Source organism: Podarcis cretensis (genome assembly GCF_951804945.1).
Source record: "Podarcis cretensis genome assembly, chromosome: 3".
In the NCBI taxonomy this organism is placed as follows: Eukaryota; Metazoa; Chordata; class Lepidosauria; order Squamata; family Lacertidae; genus Podarcis; species Podarcis cretensis.
This window is the reverse complement of record NC_137172.1, coordinates 28,477,285-28,496,529: the sequence shown is the minus strand read 5'-3', so window position 1 is coordinate 28,496,529 and position 19,245 is coordinate 28,477,285. Positions and strand designations below refer to the sequence as shown.

Below are 19,245 nucleotides of genomic sequence, written 5' to 3'. Positions count from 1 at the left end.
GTGAACATGTTAATTATGTAATGAAATATTTTTTGTCATCTCCTTTGGCATTTGCCATTATTAACACACCTGAGTTTTTGCTGTTTTGTGACTCCTGCATGTTGCGTGCAATTTTTGTTCTGTTTTAAAGAGCATCAGGCTCTGGAAAGCAAGATTTGAACTACCAGGGTAGCAGGCAAGCCATTTACACATATTTAATTTTAAAGTCAAATCATACAAGCACCGGCTTACACATTGACATGCAGGGCATCTGCGCAGCAGGGATCTGCACTGTAAATTAGTGATGTGTTTGCCTAGGAAACAAGGCTAGCCTAAGGCATTTGCTGCCTGAGGTGAAGGACAAGATGGTAGCCCCTTCCATTCTAAGTGGACTGGTAGCTCAGTCTTCGACACTGATGACAGGAGAGTGTTCTCCACCATACCTGAGGACAGCTGGCTAGCTCAAGGGTTACAGGACAGGCTTTATGACACCAATAGCTGATATCCAGTAGAAGGGAACAGTCGAAGTGCTCAGAAGGAACAGCCTGGGGAGGGGGCAGCCATTAGGGATGTTGGATAATTCCAACAAAAAATGAAATGGAAGCGGAAATTTCCTATGTTTGTTTATTAGTCCTGTGTTCAGAACAGAAACCATCAGTCTGCTGAATATGATCAGTATACACTGTTGTTCCTTTTACTCTGCAAATAATATTCCTTTGAGATGGAATAACTAACGACAATGTACCCAATTAATTGCATAAATTATGGGAGTGACCTAATTTTGCCATAACATTCAGCGAGAGGAGTAACATAGGATGGAATTCAACAATGTGCTAATATTATGCCAGTCAAGGCATAATTTCCAATAGGAGCCCAATGTCAGGGCTTACCAACCCTTATTATTATGCCTTTTATCCACCTCCATATAGCACCCCGTCTTCTTTTGGCATTGTAAAGAAAAGATTCAGATATCCGTTTCTTTCCCTACCTATGACCAAATGCTGCTGGGATTGAAGTGAATTGGAGGTGGAAACCCGGAAGGGAAGGAGAAATTAAAATGCCCTCTGTGCTAGTTTCAAGTTGGAGATTGTTCTCTTAGAGGCAAGTTTAGGTTGCAAGCAAAAAAGGGAACATTAACATCACGTATCATTTCAGCATCAGCAACAGTGGACAAGATTCTCTGAAAGACAGCTAGATATAGAGATTATCCATGGGCAGGACGTTTGAGAACAGTGTTGTGAGATAAATTTGCAGTCATTTTGTTGTTGTATCCAGAAGGAAATCTCACTGTAGGAAATACAGATGACTCTGGAGTAAGTTTGAGGAGGTTAATGAGCAAAGGGAGGAAGGGGAGGATTAACTGATAGTCTGGGAATGGTGGGAGTACTGTAGACTGGCTGCCACTACCAGTGGCGTAGTGTGGGGGGTCAGGGGGGCCCGGCCGCACTGGGCGCAACATCTGGGGGTTAGGGTTAGGGGGCGCAAATCCATGGGTTAGGGGGCGGAAATCCACAGGTTAGGGGGTGCAAATTACTTGCCTTGCCCCGGGTGCTGACAACCCACGCTACGCCACTGGCCACTACAGGGATGAAGTGAAGTTTGAAAGAATACGAGTCAAAGTACAACTTAGATTAAGTATGCTTTTTTGTTAAGGGTGCAACTCTTTACCCCACCCCACCCCAAAAAGAAAGAAAAATGAATGCATCCACCTCTCCACTTTCTTTCTCCAAAAACTGCAGATGGCTGGGGGTGGGGGCATTATCCTGATTAGGATTACGGCTTATTGGAACAGGCTTTCGGTCACCCCCCACAATGCCATTTTCCCACCAAAAGGTAACCTTGAGGATGCTATCTGCCCCAAAGGTGTTATTTGTCATGCGCAATTCCACATCCACTGAGTTTATAGATGGGAAGGAGTGGGGTTCTAATTCCTAATAGGGACCTGTATGTGTACAGCTTTTATGTGTTTAGGTTCTGACCATTTACCTCTGGTTGTTGTTTGAAAGAGATTAAAAGGGAGAAAGAGTTTTCTCTGGTTATAACTTTTTTTAAAAAAAAATATATAGTGTTTAGATGAGGCTATCCTTTCACACTCACACATTCATTCATTCATTGGCAGTTATAGCACACATTGCTTGAACTTACACAGCTGTATTATTTGAAACGTTGAGTTTTTTATATTTGGCTGGGATCAGCTGATGAAGCATAAGGCAAATACTGTTAGGCTGGGATGCAGAGCTTCAAATCAGTGGGTTTTCCCAAAGAGGAAAAAACACCATTGAATCAACTTTATATCTAAGTGCTGGCAGCTTGCCATTGCTGTAATTGCATCTTGAATTGAGCTGTAATCCCTCACTACTTTGGAAAACAATAACAATCCTATATGGCATCTTACTTTGTTTATTGTTACTGTGCTAGTATTGGCCTAGTATTTCAAGCAAACCTGTAATTCTTTGTCCATGGATCTCAAACAGTATAAAGAAGCACCTTTTTAAAAGAAAAAAAAAACCAGACTTCCTTTTTCATGGTTAGTAGAACAATCATAGATATTTAGCATGCCTCAGCTCTTCAAAGGATATATATTTTTCTATATCTTTTAATGGTATTAATCCTTTAGGTACACAACATATGAATATAAGACCATAGTGCACAATGAGGTTGGATACACATCGAGTGAAGAAGTGGTCGCTACAACATTGGCGGGTTTTCCAAAGAAGGGAAGTAACGTCACTGCACAACCTCTTAACCATACTGCTATAGAAGTGAAGTGGTCCACCCCAAGTAAGTGCCCTTGTTATTTTGACTCCCAGTCAGGTCTGGGCTGTTTCCCACATGTATGTGGATTGCTTGATTTCTCTGCACTTAAGGACAGACAGCAGAATATGTGAACTTTGAGGGAACGTTTTGCAATCAAAAGGATGTGAAAGTTTGATCTGTGGTGTCAGATCTGTGTTGGTATATTCACACATGCAAGTTAATAGGCCAGGGTGGTTAACAGGACCAGGTCTGGCCTGCCAAGCTGTTTCTTATGACCCACCTTCCCCGCATTCAGTTTACTGGCAGTGAAATCATTTGCAGTGATGGAATCGGTATCCCTCTGCCCCACCATTGTTTCCTAGAGGGAGTAAAGAGTGTTCCAATCAGCTCTGATTACAATATTCTTGAGCCTGGGAAACATTGGGAGAGACTGACATACTCCTTCCTATTCCAGAGTGCTCTGACTTGCTACAAAACTCATTCTGTGCCACAGTTAAGCAGCTGAGAGGTGCATCGTAGGTAACATTGAACTTCTCCTGTTCCAGTTTGTTGGGGGAGGAGCCTGGGATTCTACAACCTCCCCCCCCCCCCGAACAGATTGATGGAGAGCTAAAAAAGACTCTCATTAACCCCCATCCCTCCTTCCCCACTACAGTGCTCTAGTGGGAATGAGATGATGGGGAAGTGAAGTGTGTGTGTGCGTGCGTTTACCAAGCGGGTTTGTGGTCTGTAGGTGTACCATATGTTTGGTGAAAGTGTAGTCTGTATGTGTGCGTACCCTGCATGTGTGTGATGTGCGAGCAAGAGAGTGAATTTGGGTTGAGCAGTTCCTGCTTTGTTCACACTCTCTTATGCTTTGTGCATGTCCACCCCTAGATGTGGCCCTTGAAAGGGTTGACCAATATCAAATGCAACCCTCAGGCCAAAAAAGGTTAGCTGCCCCAGCATTAAGTGAAGTTGCACTCATCAAGCGTAGGTCATCCGTATATGAGCTAGCTCCAAGTCATCCATTTTCATGATTTACATTGCTCAGGTGAGCTGAACGATCATTGGCATCTTGTTTAAGAGCTAAATGCCTTCAAAATGATGGAAACAAAACCTGGGAAGAAACCAGCCCCCTTTTCAACCTTGAAATTCCATATACGTATTGTATAGAAGAGAGGCAAGATAATGCCTGCTGTGTCTGCCCCTGCTCTCCATGTATGTACAAATCTTTGGTTTGTACAATTTGTATGTTGTGGTCAATTATAATAAAATCAGAGCAAAATAAGACATAGATTCAGAGCTCTTGGGAGATTGGCACAATGACTTGCAGAAGCCAGTATTTTGGTTCAAACTCTTCTTCACATCCAGGAGAGTTATGGATTTTCTGTGCATGCAAAAGTACACATTTGTGCTGTGTCATCTTAAAAGGAACATATCCATTTAATCCAGATTACCTGTCCATCAAAGCAGTGGGTTAATTCTTCAATATGTACATGCAAATCTGTCTGTAAGCACTTGCTAGTGACTCTCAGCAAATATAGGCTCCTTATTTTATAATTGGATGCCTGAAGTAAGCATGCTTATAAAAACTGACAAACCTAATAGATCTGAAGCAGGCTGCTGAAGTTTCATTACTTTAGTAATCTGAACCTCTGACCTTCCAGATAGAGGTAATGCAATCTGGCTTCATTTTCATTCTTACTGCAGAAATTTCCTAGATATCTGTTTATGAATGCAAAGGTTAAACATCAAGTGAGGGTCATTAGAGCAAACCCTCATTTATTCTTTCATTGCTGGAATGCATTACACTAGGCAAACTAGCAATCTACCTTCTTCCAAATGTTTTCATTTTGTCACAGGCCTATGCCTTTCCCTCCAATAACTAGATCACTTGAAAATCGCTTTCTTTTATGTCTTTGTTTCTGGTGGGATCTTGAGAGAAAAACAGAAGTTGGGCGTACGTAGCTCCTGTTAAAATTGCACTATAGAAATAAAAGAAGTTGGAAACAAAAGCTCTGTTTAGATGGTGTATCAGTGCACGGTCTCTCCATGCATTCGCTCAATTTCTGAACAAATCTACGCGGGTACAACTTTTCCTCTCCCCATACAACCAGGGAGCCTGCATTTTTCAGTGATCTAATTTCATGCAAAGAACCTAAATATGTATACATTGCAGGTACTTGGGTTCTGTTCACACATTTGGTGAATGGGAAGATGGGGCCCGTATGTGTGTGATTCCCACTTCTCCTATCTATGCACTAATATCCCCAAATGTGATTGAAATCCAAATAGGATTAGAGTCAGTCCTTTATGGTGTCGAAATTAAAGGTTTGACTTTGGAGCAGCTAAATTTGCTACCTCTTGGATTAAGTGGTTTGAGTAATGTGACCTTTATTTGTATTACAAACATTTGTCCCTGACTGATTTTTCATTTGAAAAAGCATGTTTGCATACACATGTTTGCTTCTTCCTTTAGGAAGAAGGGTGAGATATAGATTCAGTCATCATCATCATCTCAGTAGCAATGATGTTATCATTTTCCTCAGATGCTTAGGTTGTGCTTGAAGTTAAGGATTTAGGGCATACTAAGATAAGCGCTCCTAAATTCCATTGTTTTCAGTACAATAATCACATGTTAACTAGAACAGAAAGTGTCCAAAATATTATTTTATGGCAGGGGTCAGCAAACTTTTTCAGCAGGGGGCCAGTCCACTGTCCCTCAGACCTTGTGGGGGGCCAGGCTATATTTTTGGGGGGGAGGAAAGAACAAATTCATATGCCCCACAAATAACTCAGATATGCATTTTAAATAAAAGCACACATTCTACTCATGCAAAAACACCAGCAGGCCCCACAAATACCCCAGAGATGCATTTTAAATAAAAGGACACATTCTACTCATGTAAGATTCATCTGCGGGCTGGATCATCCGCGGGCTGGATTTAGAAGGCCCCGGGTCTTAGTTTGTCTACCCATGTTTTATGGCATGATTTGTTCTTGAATTATAGTCAACCCTGTAGGTTTCAATGCCACAATGCAAAGAATGTAATTCTCAACAATACTGGATGTGTAATGTCTGAGGATGCATCTTACATTTCAGTGATGCATGTGGGAACATGGTGTATGGCCCCAGACAAAGCCTACATTTGTTTGTTTGTTTGATTAGAATACTGGTACCACACCTTATAGCCTCCAGAAGGCCCTCAAAGTAACTCACAAAAGAATACAATCACATTCAAATGTAATATCAGAAAAAATAATAATAGCTTGGTAGCCATATGGTGTCAGGTTTATTCAGACAGCATTCTGCTCTCATACTGGTGTTGTCAGGCAGCAGCTTCCACTGAGTACCTCCTGGGGTGAGGGAGTGGGGGCCAAACAGCCAAATCTTGCTCATTCCATGATAGAGGCAGTTCTTCATGCTGAAGGCTATGAATGAAATTCATGCTTATTTCTCTCTATGATTGGCAACAGCTGAAGAGTCCTTTAGGGTGTGGTTTTTTATGAATCAATAATTTGGAACTTTGCCCAGATGTAATTAGTGAAATAGACAGGCCTGTGCATTCCCTGATGACCTGGAATCAGTTTGTGCACGGAATGGCAGATGAATGTCCCCAAAGCATGGTCTTCCCACCCAGCATTCAAGGCAGTTCCCAAGAGGGGTTAGGAATCCAAATTACATATATCATGGAATAGTTGGTTTACTCCCCATGCTTCTAATATATTTGGCACTGACAAGATTAACTATACCTTGGTGCCTAGTTGCTAGGCTCAAAGTCCACAGTTTCATGAGCGCAAGCCTTTGCAGCAAGTCTATTGGATATATAACCAGTGTTACCGGTAAACTTAATACTGTACCAGAACGTGCAAGAATATTACTTGTCCTTTCATTTCCAGTTTCTTTTTTCAATATTATTGGGATTTTTTTAAAAAATTAATTAATTCTACAGCCTTGCAAGATGTTCAAGGAAATATTGAATATTATGTCCTCTCCTGGAACACCGCTGGCCATGACAACACCAGGAAGATCCCCGCCAGTGAAAACCTAGCTGTCATTGGAGAACTACAACCTAGCACAGAGTATTGGATTTCGCTTCAAGTCTTCAATGGGGTGCACAGCATCACAAGTGAGGTGGTGCATGTGAGTACATCAGACGGAGGTAGGTTTAGTACTGGATGCAGCCTGGCTTAAAATCTGAGAATGAAATTGATTGATTTTTGTTAGGGTTGAGATCAGTCATCCTTCCATTATGAAATTTCCGGTATAAGAGGGAAAAGGACTAAAACGCTAAAATGCTTAAGTGCTGGTTGTCATCAAGTGGCCGATCAATAAAAGGTCCCACTGAGACAGCAGCACAAAGCTCTAATAGCGGATATTAACCCACTTTGTTCTCATCCTGCCCTGTTCACTACTATCCGTGTGCTCAGTTTTGAGCTGAGTTCATGTCAATAAACAGAGAGATTTAAAAAACAATTAATGGTTTTTAAAAAGATTTGCTCTGCGAAGCAGTGTGCTTTTGACATGACAGTCAACTCTCGGGCCATTCCTGAGTCACCAAAAATGGAAGGTGTAAACCCCACTCTCTGGGAGAATTTCCCTATGAGTCATTTCCAAGTCAGTTAGCAAGCGGGAGGGAGGAAGGGAAGAAAGCAACTTGTGAATCTGAAATGTGTTTGGAATGGCCTTTCTAATCTTTTTGGCTTTATAAAGTCTCATTATAAACATTATAATATCATTACCTCAGAAGCAAGTGTTCCAGGTCATTAGCAAAGCACTTTAAGTGGGGATTGCATTTTCTTTGCAATGCCAAAGGTCAGCCCCCTTTTGTTTATAAAATAGAACTCCTTGCGAGTGCAATTTTTCAACTGGTTAAGATGGACCTACGAGATGAAAATAGGTCTTTTTGCATAGCTATTTCTGACATGCTTAAATAATTTGTGTAATTTAACGCTAAGGAAGATTTTGAAGAGGAGGAGTGAGGCTTCATCATTATCCTTGGTAATCAGCATTCAAAACCATTTACATAATAACAGTATTGCACGTTGCTTCTCATTGCCCAAGTTACAAGGCTGCTAAAAGCTATTGGTATGTCACTTTTCGCCACAGAGTGCATTTAAAGTTGCTGCTTTAGGAACAAGATTGCTGCTTGGGCATGTGTGAAGAATGAAGCCAAACCAAATAATTGTGGATGGGGCCACACAGATAAGTGAATAATTTATCATTGTATCCCACTGGTCACATTCTGCTAAAGATGAAGGCGATGCTGGTGGTATAAAGCGCTTTACCACCATCTCCCACTGTTTCTGACTGAGATTATAATAAGCCAATTTAGAGAGGAATACAGACAGTGATAACTTCATCAGAGGCAAGCAGATAAGCAGCAGACCCTCTGCTAAACCCAAATTCTAATCTGCATTTGGTTAAACACATGATTTTACAGAGACAGCTGGAGTTTATTCAGCTTCTTCCTTTATTTCTAGAGCCGGAGGGCATGTTCCCTCCAGAGGTTGTCATCATCAACAGTACAGCTGTACGTGTCATCTGGACATCGCCTTCAAACCCAAATGGTGTTGTCACAGAGTATTCTGTCTATGTAAATAATAAGCGATACAAGACTGGAATGAAGGCACCCGGGTCTCTGCTTTTAGGAGATTTGTCTCCATTCACTGTTTATGATATACAGGTTTGAACAACTTTTTTTTTTATCTATACGTATGCTGTAGCTGATTTTACATAATTGGGGTGGGAGAGTGTTCCGCTTTTCATTGGCATTTCGAGAAACAATTCTGAATATATATAAAAACATGCAAATCTAATAACCACATAAGCATTTATTGTAGTATGTGTATATATATATATATATATATATATATATATATATATATATATCTGATGGGAGTTCTATATAGACACACATATAAATGGTTTCATATTTTTAAATCAATGGGCTCACAAGCAATTTTTTTCTGAGCATACATTTTATTTTACATTATCTGTGTAATGTATTCGTATTTTCCTCTAGCTCAAGAACATCAAAACTACATCTCCTCTGATCCCATAATACTAAACTTACAATATATATTATAAAGAGGCAACAATCCTACTCCTACTCATTAAAACAAAATTGTAATTGTTTTAGAAACATCAGGCATGCATAATACATCAACCTAGAGAAATAATGATATTGCATTCGTTAGCCTTTTATCATCCTTCCCCTCCTCCCTTCTCTTTGTGGAACAGGCTGATCTCAGCCATGAAATCCTAGTCTTCTAAAAATACCATTAATTTTTAAAACCTTTCTTTTCCTCCTTTTTTCTCCTCTTGTCTCCTTATCCTTGGGTTACCCCAAAATCTATATGTAATTTCCAGGTTTTTTGAATTATGTTCAAGACAAGAGCTTACAACTATTTCCCCTGTAATTGAATTGCATTTATTTCTTGTACAGTTTGTTTTGCTTTAATTGCAACTTTCCCGTTTTGTTTGTTGCATTCAGACTTGGCTTAGACTGAATTATGTATGGGCAGGTCGTAACAGTAATCATGTATACTTTGTCCTAAAATTTGCATCCCGTTGCAGCGTGCCATAAATAAACGTCACCCAGAGGCACACCATAACAGATTTCTATGTTCCAACCCCTCTGCAACAGCAGGCCCCCACCTCCATTAATACACATATGACTTTCCAGTTTCTGCATGGACACACATTTGTCTTTCTTCAACAGTAACACAAATTCCAAGCACTTTCACACTTCGGGGACCTTCATATTAATTTACCAAAGGCAATATTAATCAGTTGCTCTTCGTTATCCTATCTGAGTATAAGCGCCAGCACTTGTGGCAATGACTTATAAGAGAAAATCCAAAGTTGTAATTGTGGATTAAAAAAAAACACAAAACCCTTATTGCCTTTCAAACTCTGTCCCTACCCAAATACTTAGCTTCCTAAAAAATATCTACATTTGTGCCTGTCTTGTCCTTTGTCATCATGTGTTGACATCTGTCGACTGGTACTTTTCATGTATTGAGTTGCCAATGCAAAGGTGACATTATTAGTCTGTCTTTGGAGCTATTTAAAGTACTCTTAAGAACTGAGGGAGTCATATTTTGTCTCTCATCTTCAGGGTTCATCAAACATTAATACATTGCTGTGAAAGCAAACCATTCCTATTTCAAAAATAAAAAGCTGGTAGATTCAGAAAGGTGATATGGTAAGGATCAGAGGGGATCCCACAACAACAGCAGTATACTTCTACCCCACCTTTCTGGCTGGGTTGCTCCAGCCACTCTGTGTGGCTTGCAACATAATACAAAAACCCACAGTGAGACATTATAAATTAAAAACATCCTGATAAAGGGCTGCCTTCAGAAGTCTTCAGAAAGTTATGTAATTGATTATCTCTTTGAAATCTGATGGGAGGGCATTCTACAGGTGGGCACCAATACTGAGAAGACCCTCTGCCTGGTTCCCTGTAACCTCACTTATCGCAGGGAGGGGACTGCCAGAAGGCCTTGGGAACTGGACCTCAGTGTCTGGGCTGAATGATGGGGTTGGAGATGCTTCTTCAGGTACATAGAATTCTCACTGACAGGCCAGAATGCTGGGCTTCAGATGTTTATCTTAAGGCTCAGGCAGGTTCACATGGGTTCAGATGGTTCTTCAGATAGCCTGGCCCCAAACTATTTAGGGATTGTAGATTAACACCAGCCTCTAAAATTGAGCCTGTAAACAAATAGGCAGTCACTGGGCCATGTAACAATAATCCCAACCATGGCTAAGCATGGATGAAAGAGCATGCAAATGTATGGAGTGAAAATCACAGCTGCTGCACTCCTCCCTCAGTGCTCCTGCTGCTGTCACACTACGTGGAACTAAACCATAGTTTACCTTAGCATTATAGCTGAACCCAGGCTTATGGATGTCTTGCTACAAACATACCACAGGTAGTAAACCTAGAACAAACCTTTGCTCCCTCGTTCATGCTTAGCCAGGATTTGACTAAGTGTGCATGAGAACCAGATCAGTGTAACAGGTGCAGAGTTGTGCCATGTGCTTTGAATGCCTAACTCTTGTCTGTGTCATCACTTGTCTAAGTACGTCAAGGTGGCAAACTTAGGTTTCTTAGGTGGTCCGCCATATGAATACTAAGCAATCATAGACCGAGTTAGCTTGAGTGATGCCCATGACCACAAATGTTCAGTAAGAGTTCTGTGGCCATTGTAAGAGTCTGTAGCCCCTGCACATGCCCTGTTTCAAACCCAAATATGCTTTGGAAGGTTGCACTGAATGCAAACACCTAGAGTCGCTAAGGCAAGTTTATAAGATTTGGCACTATGGAGTAACGGTATTTACCTGCAGTCCTCATTCAAAATGGAAGAGCCATAACTCAGTGATAGAGCACACCTTTGCTTGCAGAAGGGACACGGGTGGCGCTGTGGGTTAAACCACAGAGCCTAGGACTTGCCGATCAGAAGGTCGGTGGTTCGAATCTCTGCAACGGGGTGAGCTCCCGTTGCTCAGTCCCTGCTCCTGCCCACCTAGCAGGTCAAAAGCACGTCAAAGTGCAAGTAGATAAATCCTGCTCCGGTGGGAAGGTAAACGGCGTTTCCGTGCACTGCTCTGGTTCGCCAGAAGTGGCTTAGTCATGCTGGCCACATGACCCGGAAGCTGTCTGTGGACAAACACCAGCTCCCTCAGCCAATAAAGCGAGATGAGCGCTGCAACCCCGGAGTCGGCCATGACTGGACCTAATGGTCAGGGGTCCCTTTACCTTTACCTTTTGCTTGCAGAAGAGCCCAGGTTCAATTCCCAGAATCTCCAGATAGGGCAGGAATGTTCTCTGTATAACCATGCTAGCCAATGTGAACAATTTTGAGCTAGATCAGCAGTTCTCAACCTGCAGGTCCCCAGCTGTTTTGGGACTACAACTCCCATTATCCCTGAGCTCCGGCCTTGCTAGCTAGGGGTGATGGGAGTTGTAGTTCCACAACATCTGGGGACCCGCTGGTTGAGAAAGGCTCAGCTAGATGGACCAGTGGTGCCAAGTAGTGCTTAGCATGAGCGGAATAACTTTCACTTTCCCAGTTTGACTTCCACCTCTGGAGCAGATTTGGGAATGGTGCATGTGGGGGGAAGTACCCTTGCCCTAGCCCCAGTCCTTACGCTAGCACAAAAATATGGTAGGATCCTTCCCAAAAAGTTCCTAAATCCCCACCATCACATTGAACTCAATTTTACTTGATTTGCAGTCATGCTGTAACTTCAGTTACTGAATAGTTAAAACTATAGTTTTCTTTCTTGCTAACTATTCTAGGTTGAAGTCTGCACAGTGTACGCTTGTGTGAGAAGTAACAAAACACAAATTACAACGGTGGAAGATGAGCCAAAAGAGCTATCAGCACCACGGATTCACGTCCTCGGTCCACGGTATTTAAGTGTCTTTGTTTGTCTTAAAACCAAAAGAACCTGTGGAGATAAAAGAAACAGAAAATGATCTTGTGCTTTACAGCCTGTAAAACAATTGTTGTTTGCTCATAGTGTCAAAGATAAGAAGAAATAGTGCAATTAACTTATGAAGATGCCTTCTACACTGGTCTATGCTAGCATTTCCTAACTGTCTGGAAGTCTATCTTTGTGGATCTCTGGATCAAGCAAGGCTTAGTATAGAAGTTTCTATTGGCATCAATGGCCACTTTTATTTGTTTTTTACTAAGCTGCATAGCCACGATGGCCTGGGGGGGGGCGGTGGTCAGTGAAGATAATGGCAATATTTTGGTGAGGGCTACAACTAGGGAGACACACACACTAGGATCCCAGCAACAAGCACAATCATGCCCCATACCTGTAATTTAAGAAAAACAAGAAACATAGCTATGTGCTTTACATTCAGTGTGTACATGTAAAGAACACTCTATCAACAAGTAAGAGTTATTTCCCAACTCCGTAACCTGAGATCTTTCATCCAGAAGAGATTGAACCCTCTGTGTATATTTATGGTCCGGTGCGTAGATCAGGCTCGCTGCTGAAGTCCTTCCTCTTTCTGTGTATGGAGGTTGAACGGGCTGGGCAACAGGGATGTGATGGAGGGGCAGTGCATTTCCACACCTGCCCATCATTGAACGGGAGGCTACAATGCCTGAACAAAGATCTAGGTATATTTGATCTTGTATTCTCTTTTCCATCTTTTTCTTATGGAGAATTCCCTCCCCATCCCCCAAAAAGCAAATGGGTGCCAGACTGGGAAAAACAGCTGAATACTGACAAATGCCGTCATTCTTTTCCTAAAAAGATCCAGGAGTGCCAGCGTGGCCAGAAGAGAGGTTGTAACTAATGGCTGCCCAGTGCCAAGACATTTATCAAAATTACGGCAACAATAAAGTAGTTAGCCTCCTGCGTGCTTGTTATTGTTGATGTGGTTTTATTACACTTCTGGCAGAGGTTGGTGCTTAGCTTGTTTCTTGTGAGTGGGAGAAGCGTCTCTTTTGAATAACTACAATCTGACACCTAAATCTTCGGAAATATGCTAACAAAACGGATCTACACATGCAGTATTTCAAAGAAACTTCTGTTTTCTCTTTGTACATTTTCTCTGAATTCTGTTATTTGTCTGTGCAAAGTGTAACTGCTAGGTGAAATTAAGCTTGCTATTTTTCTGTCACATAAACATGTCTAGTCAAAGCTTGTTTGATGATAAGAACTCAATTCTGAAAATCATCCCTCTCCCTACCCCTGACTTTCACTGATGTACGCTTTTGTCTGAAGTATGGAAAACACTTATGCATGTCTCTGTTATTATATACAAACTAAAAATGTCATAACATACAAATTCAAGAAGATCAGAAATACCTTGCAGATTTTATAATCTGCTGAGCCAGAAACAGACTTTCTCCATTGCCTTCCCTTACATGTCATATTATCATCAGCTGTTCCCATATCCCAAAAGAATACTAACTACTGATCGATTGCCCGGACATGTCTGGCTGTGGCCTACACGTGCCCCGGGTAGTTCATTTATTTGCCACGGTGGATTTGCTAGAGTGGAATTTAATCAATAGCTAATTCATTAATTCTGGTCCTTGAGTATGTAGGGACCATGCAGTATAAAAATGGCTGGCTGGCTTCAACTTTGATTGAAATATGACAAACACTACAGCTGGCAGTTTCAGTAGGTGCCGGCCTGCATATGAATTTTTCTTATTTATCCTCCATCAAGGAATAGGTTCAAGGGGAAAATAACAGATTGTATAAACAAGGAGACATTTTAATACATATCTGCCAATGGGGAAAAGGTATGATTTCTAGGAGAGAGCCACATGGGAGGAGGGCAATGCAACTCACATTCTGCAACATGATTTTATTAGAATTATTATAGCTTTTCCTCTTTTGTTGCATGTATGTATTTTTGAGGATTGGGGAGCAAATGGGCGGTGACTTTTAAGAACTATTTTAGGGCTATACCATTATTGTTTTTACATACAGTTGGTTTAAATGTTTTCTCACAATGCATTAGGCCATGGCAATCTCACCAAGTTGTGACCCATCAAGCTGAGTGCAGCCAAATGCAACCTGTGACATGTATCCAATTTTAACTATTCCTATCAGGCAGCAAGTGAGAACAGGAACATTTACTGAGACCCTCATACATTGTCAGACATAACTGGTGGACTATGTTTAATTTGCTGGGATATAAGTTGTGCAAGTTCTGCAGAAACTGTTATTAACTACTCAACTTGTTCAGTGTCTCTGGGATGATAGCCACTTATTGTAATAGAAAGCTATTCTTTTCTAGCAGCTTAGCCAATGTTTTGTGGTAATGAAAGATGTCCAGCGGGCATCACTTGCATCACTTTTGTGCAGTTCTAGCTCAGTCTTGATTCAGTTGGTGAGTCAAAGGCCCAATTCAAGCAATCTTGTATGAACCTGTCATTCGCCCATGGAGTCCCATCAGTAGCAGTTAAACAAAGAAGCCAGATAACATTTCCAGGCAAAGTGGAGACTTTAAAAGTGAGGACTCAGAATGGAGATGAGCTGGTGGTCTCTGGAAGAATAAAAGTGCAAGCATGAAATTCACAAACCATTGGAGACAAAAATTAACTGCCACCTTTTTTTTGGCATAAGATTCTACTTTTATTTTTGCCTGTTCATATATCACACCATAATAAGAGTCTGCTGGATCAGGCCAGTGGCTCTTCTAGTCCAGCATCCTGTTCTCACGGTGGCCACCCAGATGCCCATAGGAAACCTGCAAGCAGGACCCAAGCACAAAGCACTCTTGTGGTTTCCAGCAACTGATATGCAGAAGCATGACTGCATCCAACAATGGAGGCAGAGCATAACCATCTTGAGTGGTAGCCATGGGTAGCCTTTTCCTCCATGAATTTGTCCAGTCCTCTTTTAAAGCCATCCAAGTTGGTGGCCATCACTGTGTCCTGGGGGAGCACATTCCATAGTTTAAATATGTGCTGTGCGAATAAGCACTTCCTTTTATCCATCCTGATAAATTTCATCTTGTAAAAAAAGGTTAAGAACAAAAACAAGGAACACCATGTCAAAAGCATTCGATGCTTAAATACTGTTGACAATATTTGCTTAGCTCCGAAATAATATACACTAAGATGTATATCCAGCCTTCAAATAATTTTAAGGGTTCTTTCTTTCTTTCTTTCTTTCTTGGCTCTATATGTTTGTCAGTAATGTCATTTATATGTAAGGATATATATATTTTTGCCTTGAGTAGAATATGCAGTGAATATAAAATAGACTTTCACAGACTATGGCATTAATTCAGCAAGTCAGATGGAGATTTCAGAATAATAATGGTGACTCTACAAGTAACCTGTGAAGTTATCCCTTCACAGGTGACATTAATCCTTCCTCTACATATTGTTATTGTTATACGTTCCTCTGTTTATACCTCAAGGTAGTGGAATAATAGTTCACTGTGTTATTTTTATTCTGTAAAAATGTCAAAGTTTATCTCAGCTGCTGCTATCTGAATGTAACCATCTCACTTTAAATGAATGCTAATTTACAATGTCACCAAGTATTCTGACAGTAGTCATGTAATTGGGCTTTAACATTCTTTAAAATGTATGTTGGGAATAACATATGATAAGTGCATGATCCTACTAGAGTGAAGCACTAGTAAGTCCATCTTTCTAATAGGAAATATTTAAGCATGTGCTTAAGGCTCAATTGAACTTATAGAACTCAAAAGAACCTGTCTTTGCCTGGCTTGTGTCCATATTTTATAATGCTACAGTCTGGTTTTGTGGACACTTATAGGTAAAGGTAAAGGTACCCCTGCCCGTACGGACCAGTCTTGACAGACTCTAGGGTTGTGCGCTCATCTCACTCTAGAGGCCGGGAGCCAGCGCTGTCCGCAGACACTTCCGGGTCACGTGGCCAGCGTGACGAAGCTGCTCTGGCGAACCGGCACCAGAGCAGCACACGGAAACGCCGTTTACCTTCCCGCTATAAAGCGGTACCTATTTATCTACTTGCACTTAAGGGTGCTTTCGAACTGCTAGGTGGGCAGGAGCTGGGACCGAACGATGGGAGCTCACCCCGCCGCGGGGATTCGAACCGCTGACCATGCGATCGGCAAGTCCTAGGTGCTGAGGTTTTACCCACAGCGCCACCCGCGTCCCTTATAGCAGACAGCATTTAGCTCCGCCTATTAGTTGAGTGAATATGGCAACAGAGATGATCAGATCTGCAGAACCTACAGGAAGGGTCATAGTGCAGTGGTTTGCCTGCAGAAATTGCAACTTCAGTGCCCAGCGCCCCAGCTCCTGCCAAGCTCACAGTTCGAAAGCATACCAGTGTGAGTAGATTCGCAAATAGGTACCATTGCAGCAGGAAGGTAAACAGTGTTTCCATGTGCTTTGGCTTCAGTCACAGTGTCTCGTTGCGCCAGAAGCGGTATAGTCATGCTGGCCATATGACCTGGAAAGCCATCTGTGGACAAACGCCAGCTCCCTTACCCTGAAAGCAGAGAAGAGCGCTGCATCCCATATTTGAATTCAACTGGACTTACCGTAACTGTCCAGGGGTCTTTTACCTTTACCTTTACCTTTACCTGTTCTTGTTGGAAGTCCTGTCTGTCAACCAAGTGTCAGTACTTTGCAAAAGTAGACTGCCCTGCCCTGGTACTCCTGAGAATCAGAAATTTATAACAAGTTCAAGTTTTGCTTTTGACTATCAAACATATGCTTTGTAGCAATTTAATGTATTAATATATCATTCTATGGTACCAAAAGAAAGGTTTGTTTTTTAAGACATTGAAAACACTTGAGAATAATGGTTACACTGAAACAGTGCTCTGTCTGTTTGAGGTATTTCTATTTATATACCACTTTTCAGGGGGATCTCTCAAATCGGTTAGCAAAATACCACTCCAACAATGATTTACCTTAGCCAGAGCTTTGCAACTCAAAGCTCCGTTGCAGCAATGTTAAAAGGACACCTGTATGGATTTCAGTTTCAGCAACAGCTAAATGGAACTCACATATCTTATGAGTTGTCTTACACATTAATGATTTTTGTTGCTCTAGGTCACTTCAGATTAACTGGGCATCACCAGGACAACCAAATGGCATCATCCTAGGATATGATCTGTTACGCAAAGCTCAGCGACGGTGCACCGTGCCACAGCAGCTATCAAAACATCAGGGTGGAATGGCATGTCTGTCCTTGCAATGTGATATCCATGAAAATATCTGTGGAGGCCTGTGCTATAACCCACAGTTTAAGGTAACATCAATTAACCTGCTGGTGAACCCGCTTTTATATTAAGATCTACTGAGTGAGTTCCACCTTCAGAGCCGAGGAGACTCATTATTGAATACAGGAGCTTTTCAGTTGTCCCACCACACTCTGTGACTCACTCACCAGCATAAGTTGAGTATATGAGCTAAAGAGAAAATTATGAGGTTGAAAGTCCATGGCCATGATGGCTTATATATTACAGGAACCAACCCAGGGATACCGTGTGCATCCCTATCCCCAATTGCACACTCTGTCCTTGAGGGCTGAGCTATTCAACAGAACTTAGGGGCTCTCCAGACTGGTGTCTTATTGTGTGTGTATTCTGCAATGTATTCTTGACACAATAATAGTGCATTAGTAATGGAGGGGTAGCCAATGCCGCAAGAAGCACAGTCAGATTTCAAAACAACCTTAACATATTGGAGAACTGGGCCCAAGCTAACAAAATGAATTTCAATAGGGACAAATGTCAGGTTCTACACTTAGGCAGGAAGAATCAGCTGCACAAATATAAGATGGGGGACACCTGGCTTGACAGTATTGCATATGAAAAGGATCTAGGGGTCTTATTAGACTACATGCTTAATATGAGTCAACAGTGTGACGCAGCAACAGCAGCACAAAAAAGGGGGGAAAAGCTAATGCTGTTCTAGGCTGCATCAACAGAAGTATCATGTCTAGATCAAGAGAAATACTAGTACCACTCTATGGTCTTGCTCAGACCATATCTGGAATACTGTGTCTAATTCTGGGCACCACAATTTAAGAAGGATATTGACAAGCTGGAACGTATGCAGAGGAGGGCAACCAAGATGATCAAGGATCTGGAAACCAAGCCTTATCAGGAATGACAGAGAGAGCTGAGTATCTTTAACCTAGAAAAGGGGAGACCAAAAGGAGATGTGATAGCCATCTTCAAATATCTAAAGGGCTGTCACATGGAAGATGGAGCAAGCTTGTTTTCTTCTCCTCTGGAGGTAGAACACAAATGAATGGCTTTGAGATACAAGAAAGGAGGTTCCGACTAAACATCAGGAAGAACAATGGTAAGAGCTGTTCAACAGTGGAACAGACTCCCTTGGGAGGTTGTAGACTCTCCTTCCTTGGAGGTTTTTAAGCAGGATTGTTTTTAAGCATGGATGCTTTAGTTGAGATTAATTGCATTTCAGGGGGTTGGCCTAGATGATCCTTGGGGTCCCTTCCAACTATGAGATTTTATGATTTATTCTACTTTAGTTGGTTCTGAGATACTTCTCTGATGCTACCACATTATGTCTGTCTGGAGGGGCTGTAGCACAACAAAAAAGTGGGGAAAAGATAAACAAGAACATTTGTGGTATAAAAAGTTATTAGATTTCAACAGGAGGTTATGGGATAAGTCACTGACTGAAAATGAAATGGCGCCGCCCCAAAACCTTTGCAGTCACAAACTTCACAAGCACAAATCATCATGAATGTGCAAAAAGAAGGACATCTGGAGGAGCCCATGATGTCCTGTTTACACACGTATCCATAGCATTGATTTGCATGCTGCAGCTATGTGATTGTGATGCTTGCGTTACAGTGGAATTAAACTGTGCTGCTGTATTATGGGTATGCCATCACAACTGATAACCTTGCAGTACTGAAGCTTGAGCCAATGTTTCTATATGCTTCAATTACAGTGAATCCATAGTAACTGACTGCTTTTAGATACACATCTGTTTCCAACAGTCTTGTGCTACCGATATTATTTTTTTTTAAAAAAGCTGACAGTA

General features: G+C 41.6%; 1 protein-coding gene across 1 annotated transcript in view; it reads left to right on the top strand.

The window, feature by feature from the left end:
- USH2A (usherin) overlaps positions 1-19,245 on the top strand; it is a 446,098-nt gene that overhangs the window by 292,532 nt on the left and 134,321 nt on the right. Inside the window, exons 44-48 of the mRNA XM_079968364.1 lie at positions 2,597-2,760; positions 6,672-6,881; positions 8,203-8,405; positions 12,033-12,145; positions 17,275-17,473. Of these exons, the coding sequence (XP_079824490.1) occupies positions 2,597-2,760; positions 6,672-6,881; positions 8,203-8,405; positions 12,033-12,145; positions 17,275-17,473 (889 nt within the window). The remainder of the gene's footprint in view (positions 1-2,596; positions 2,761-6,671; positions 6,882-8,202; positions 8,406-12,032; positions 12,146-17,274; positions 17,474-19,245) is intronic.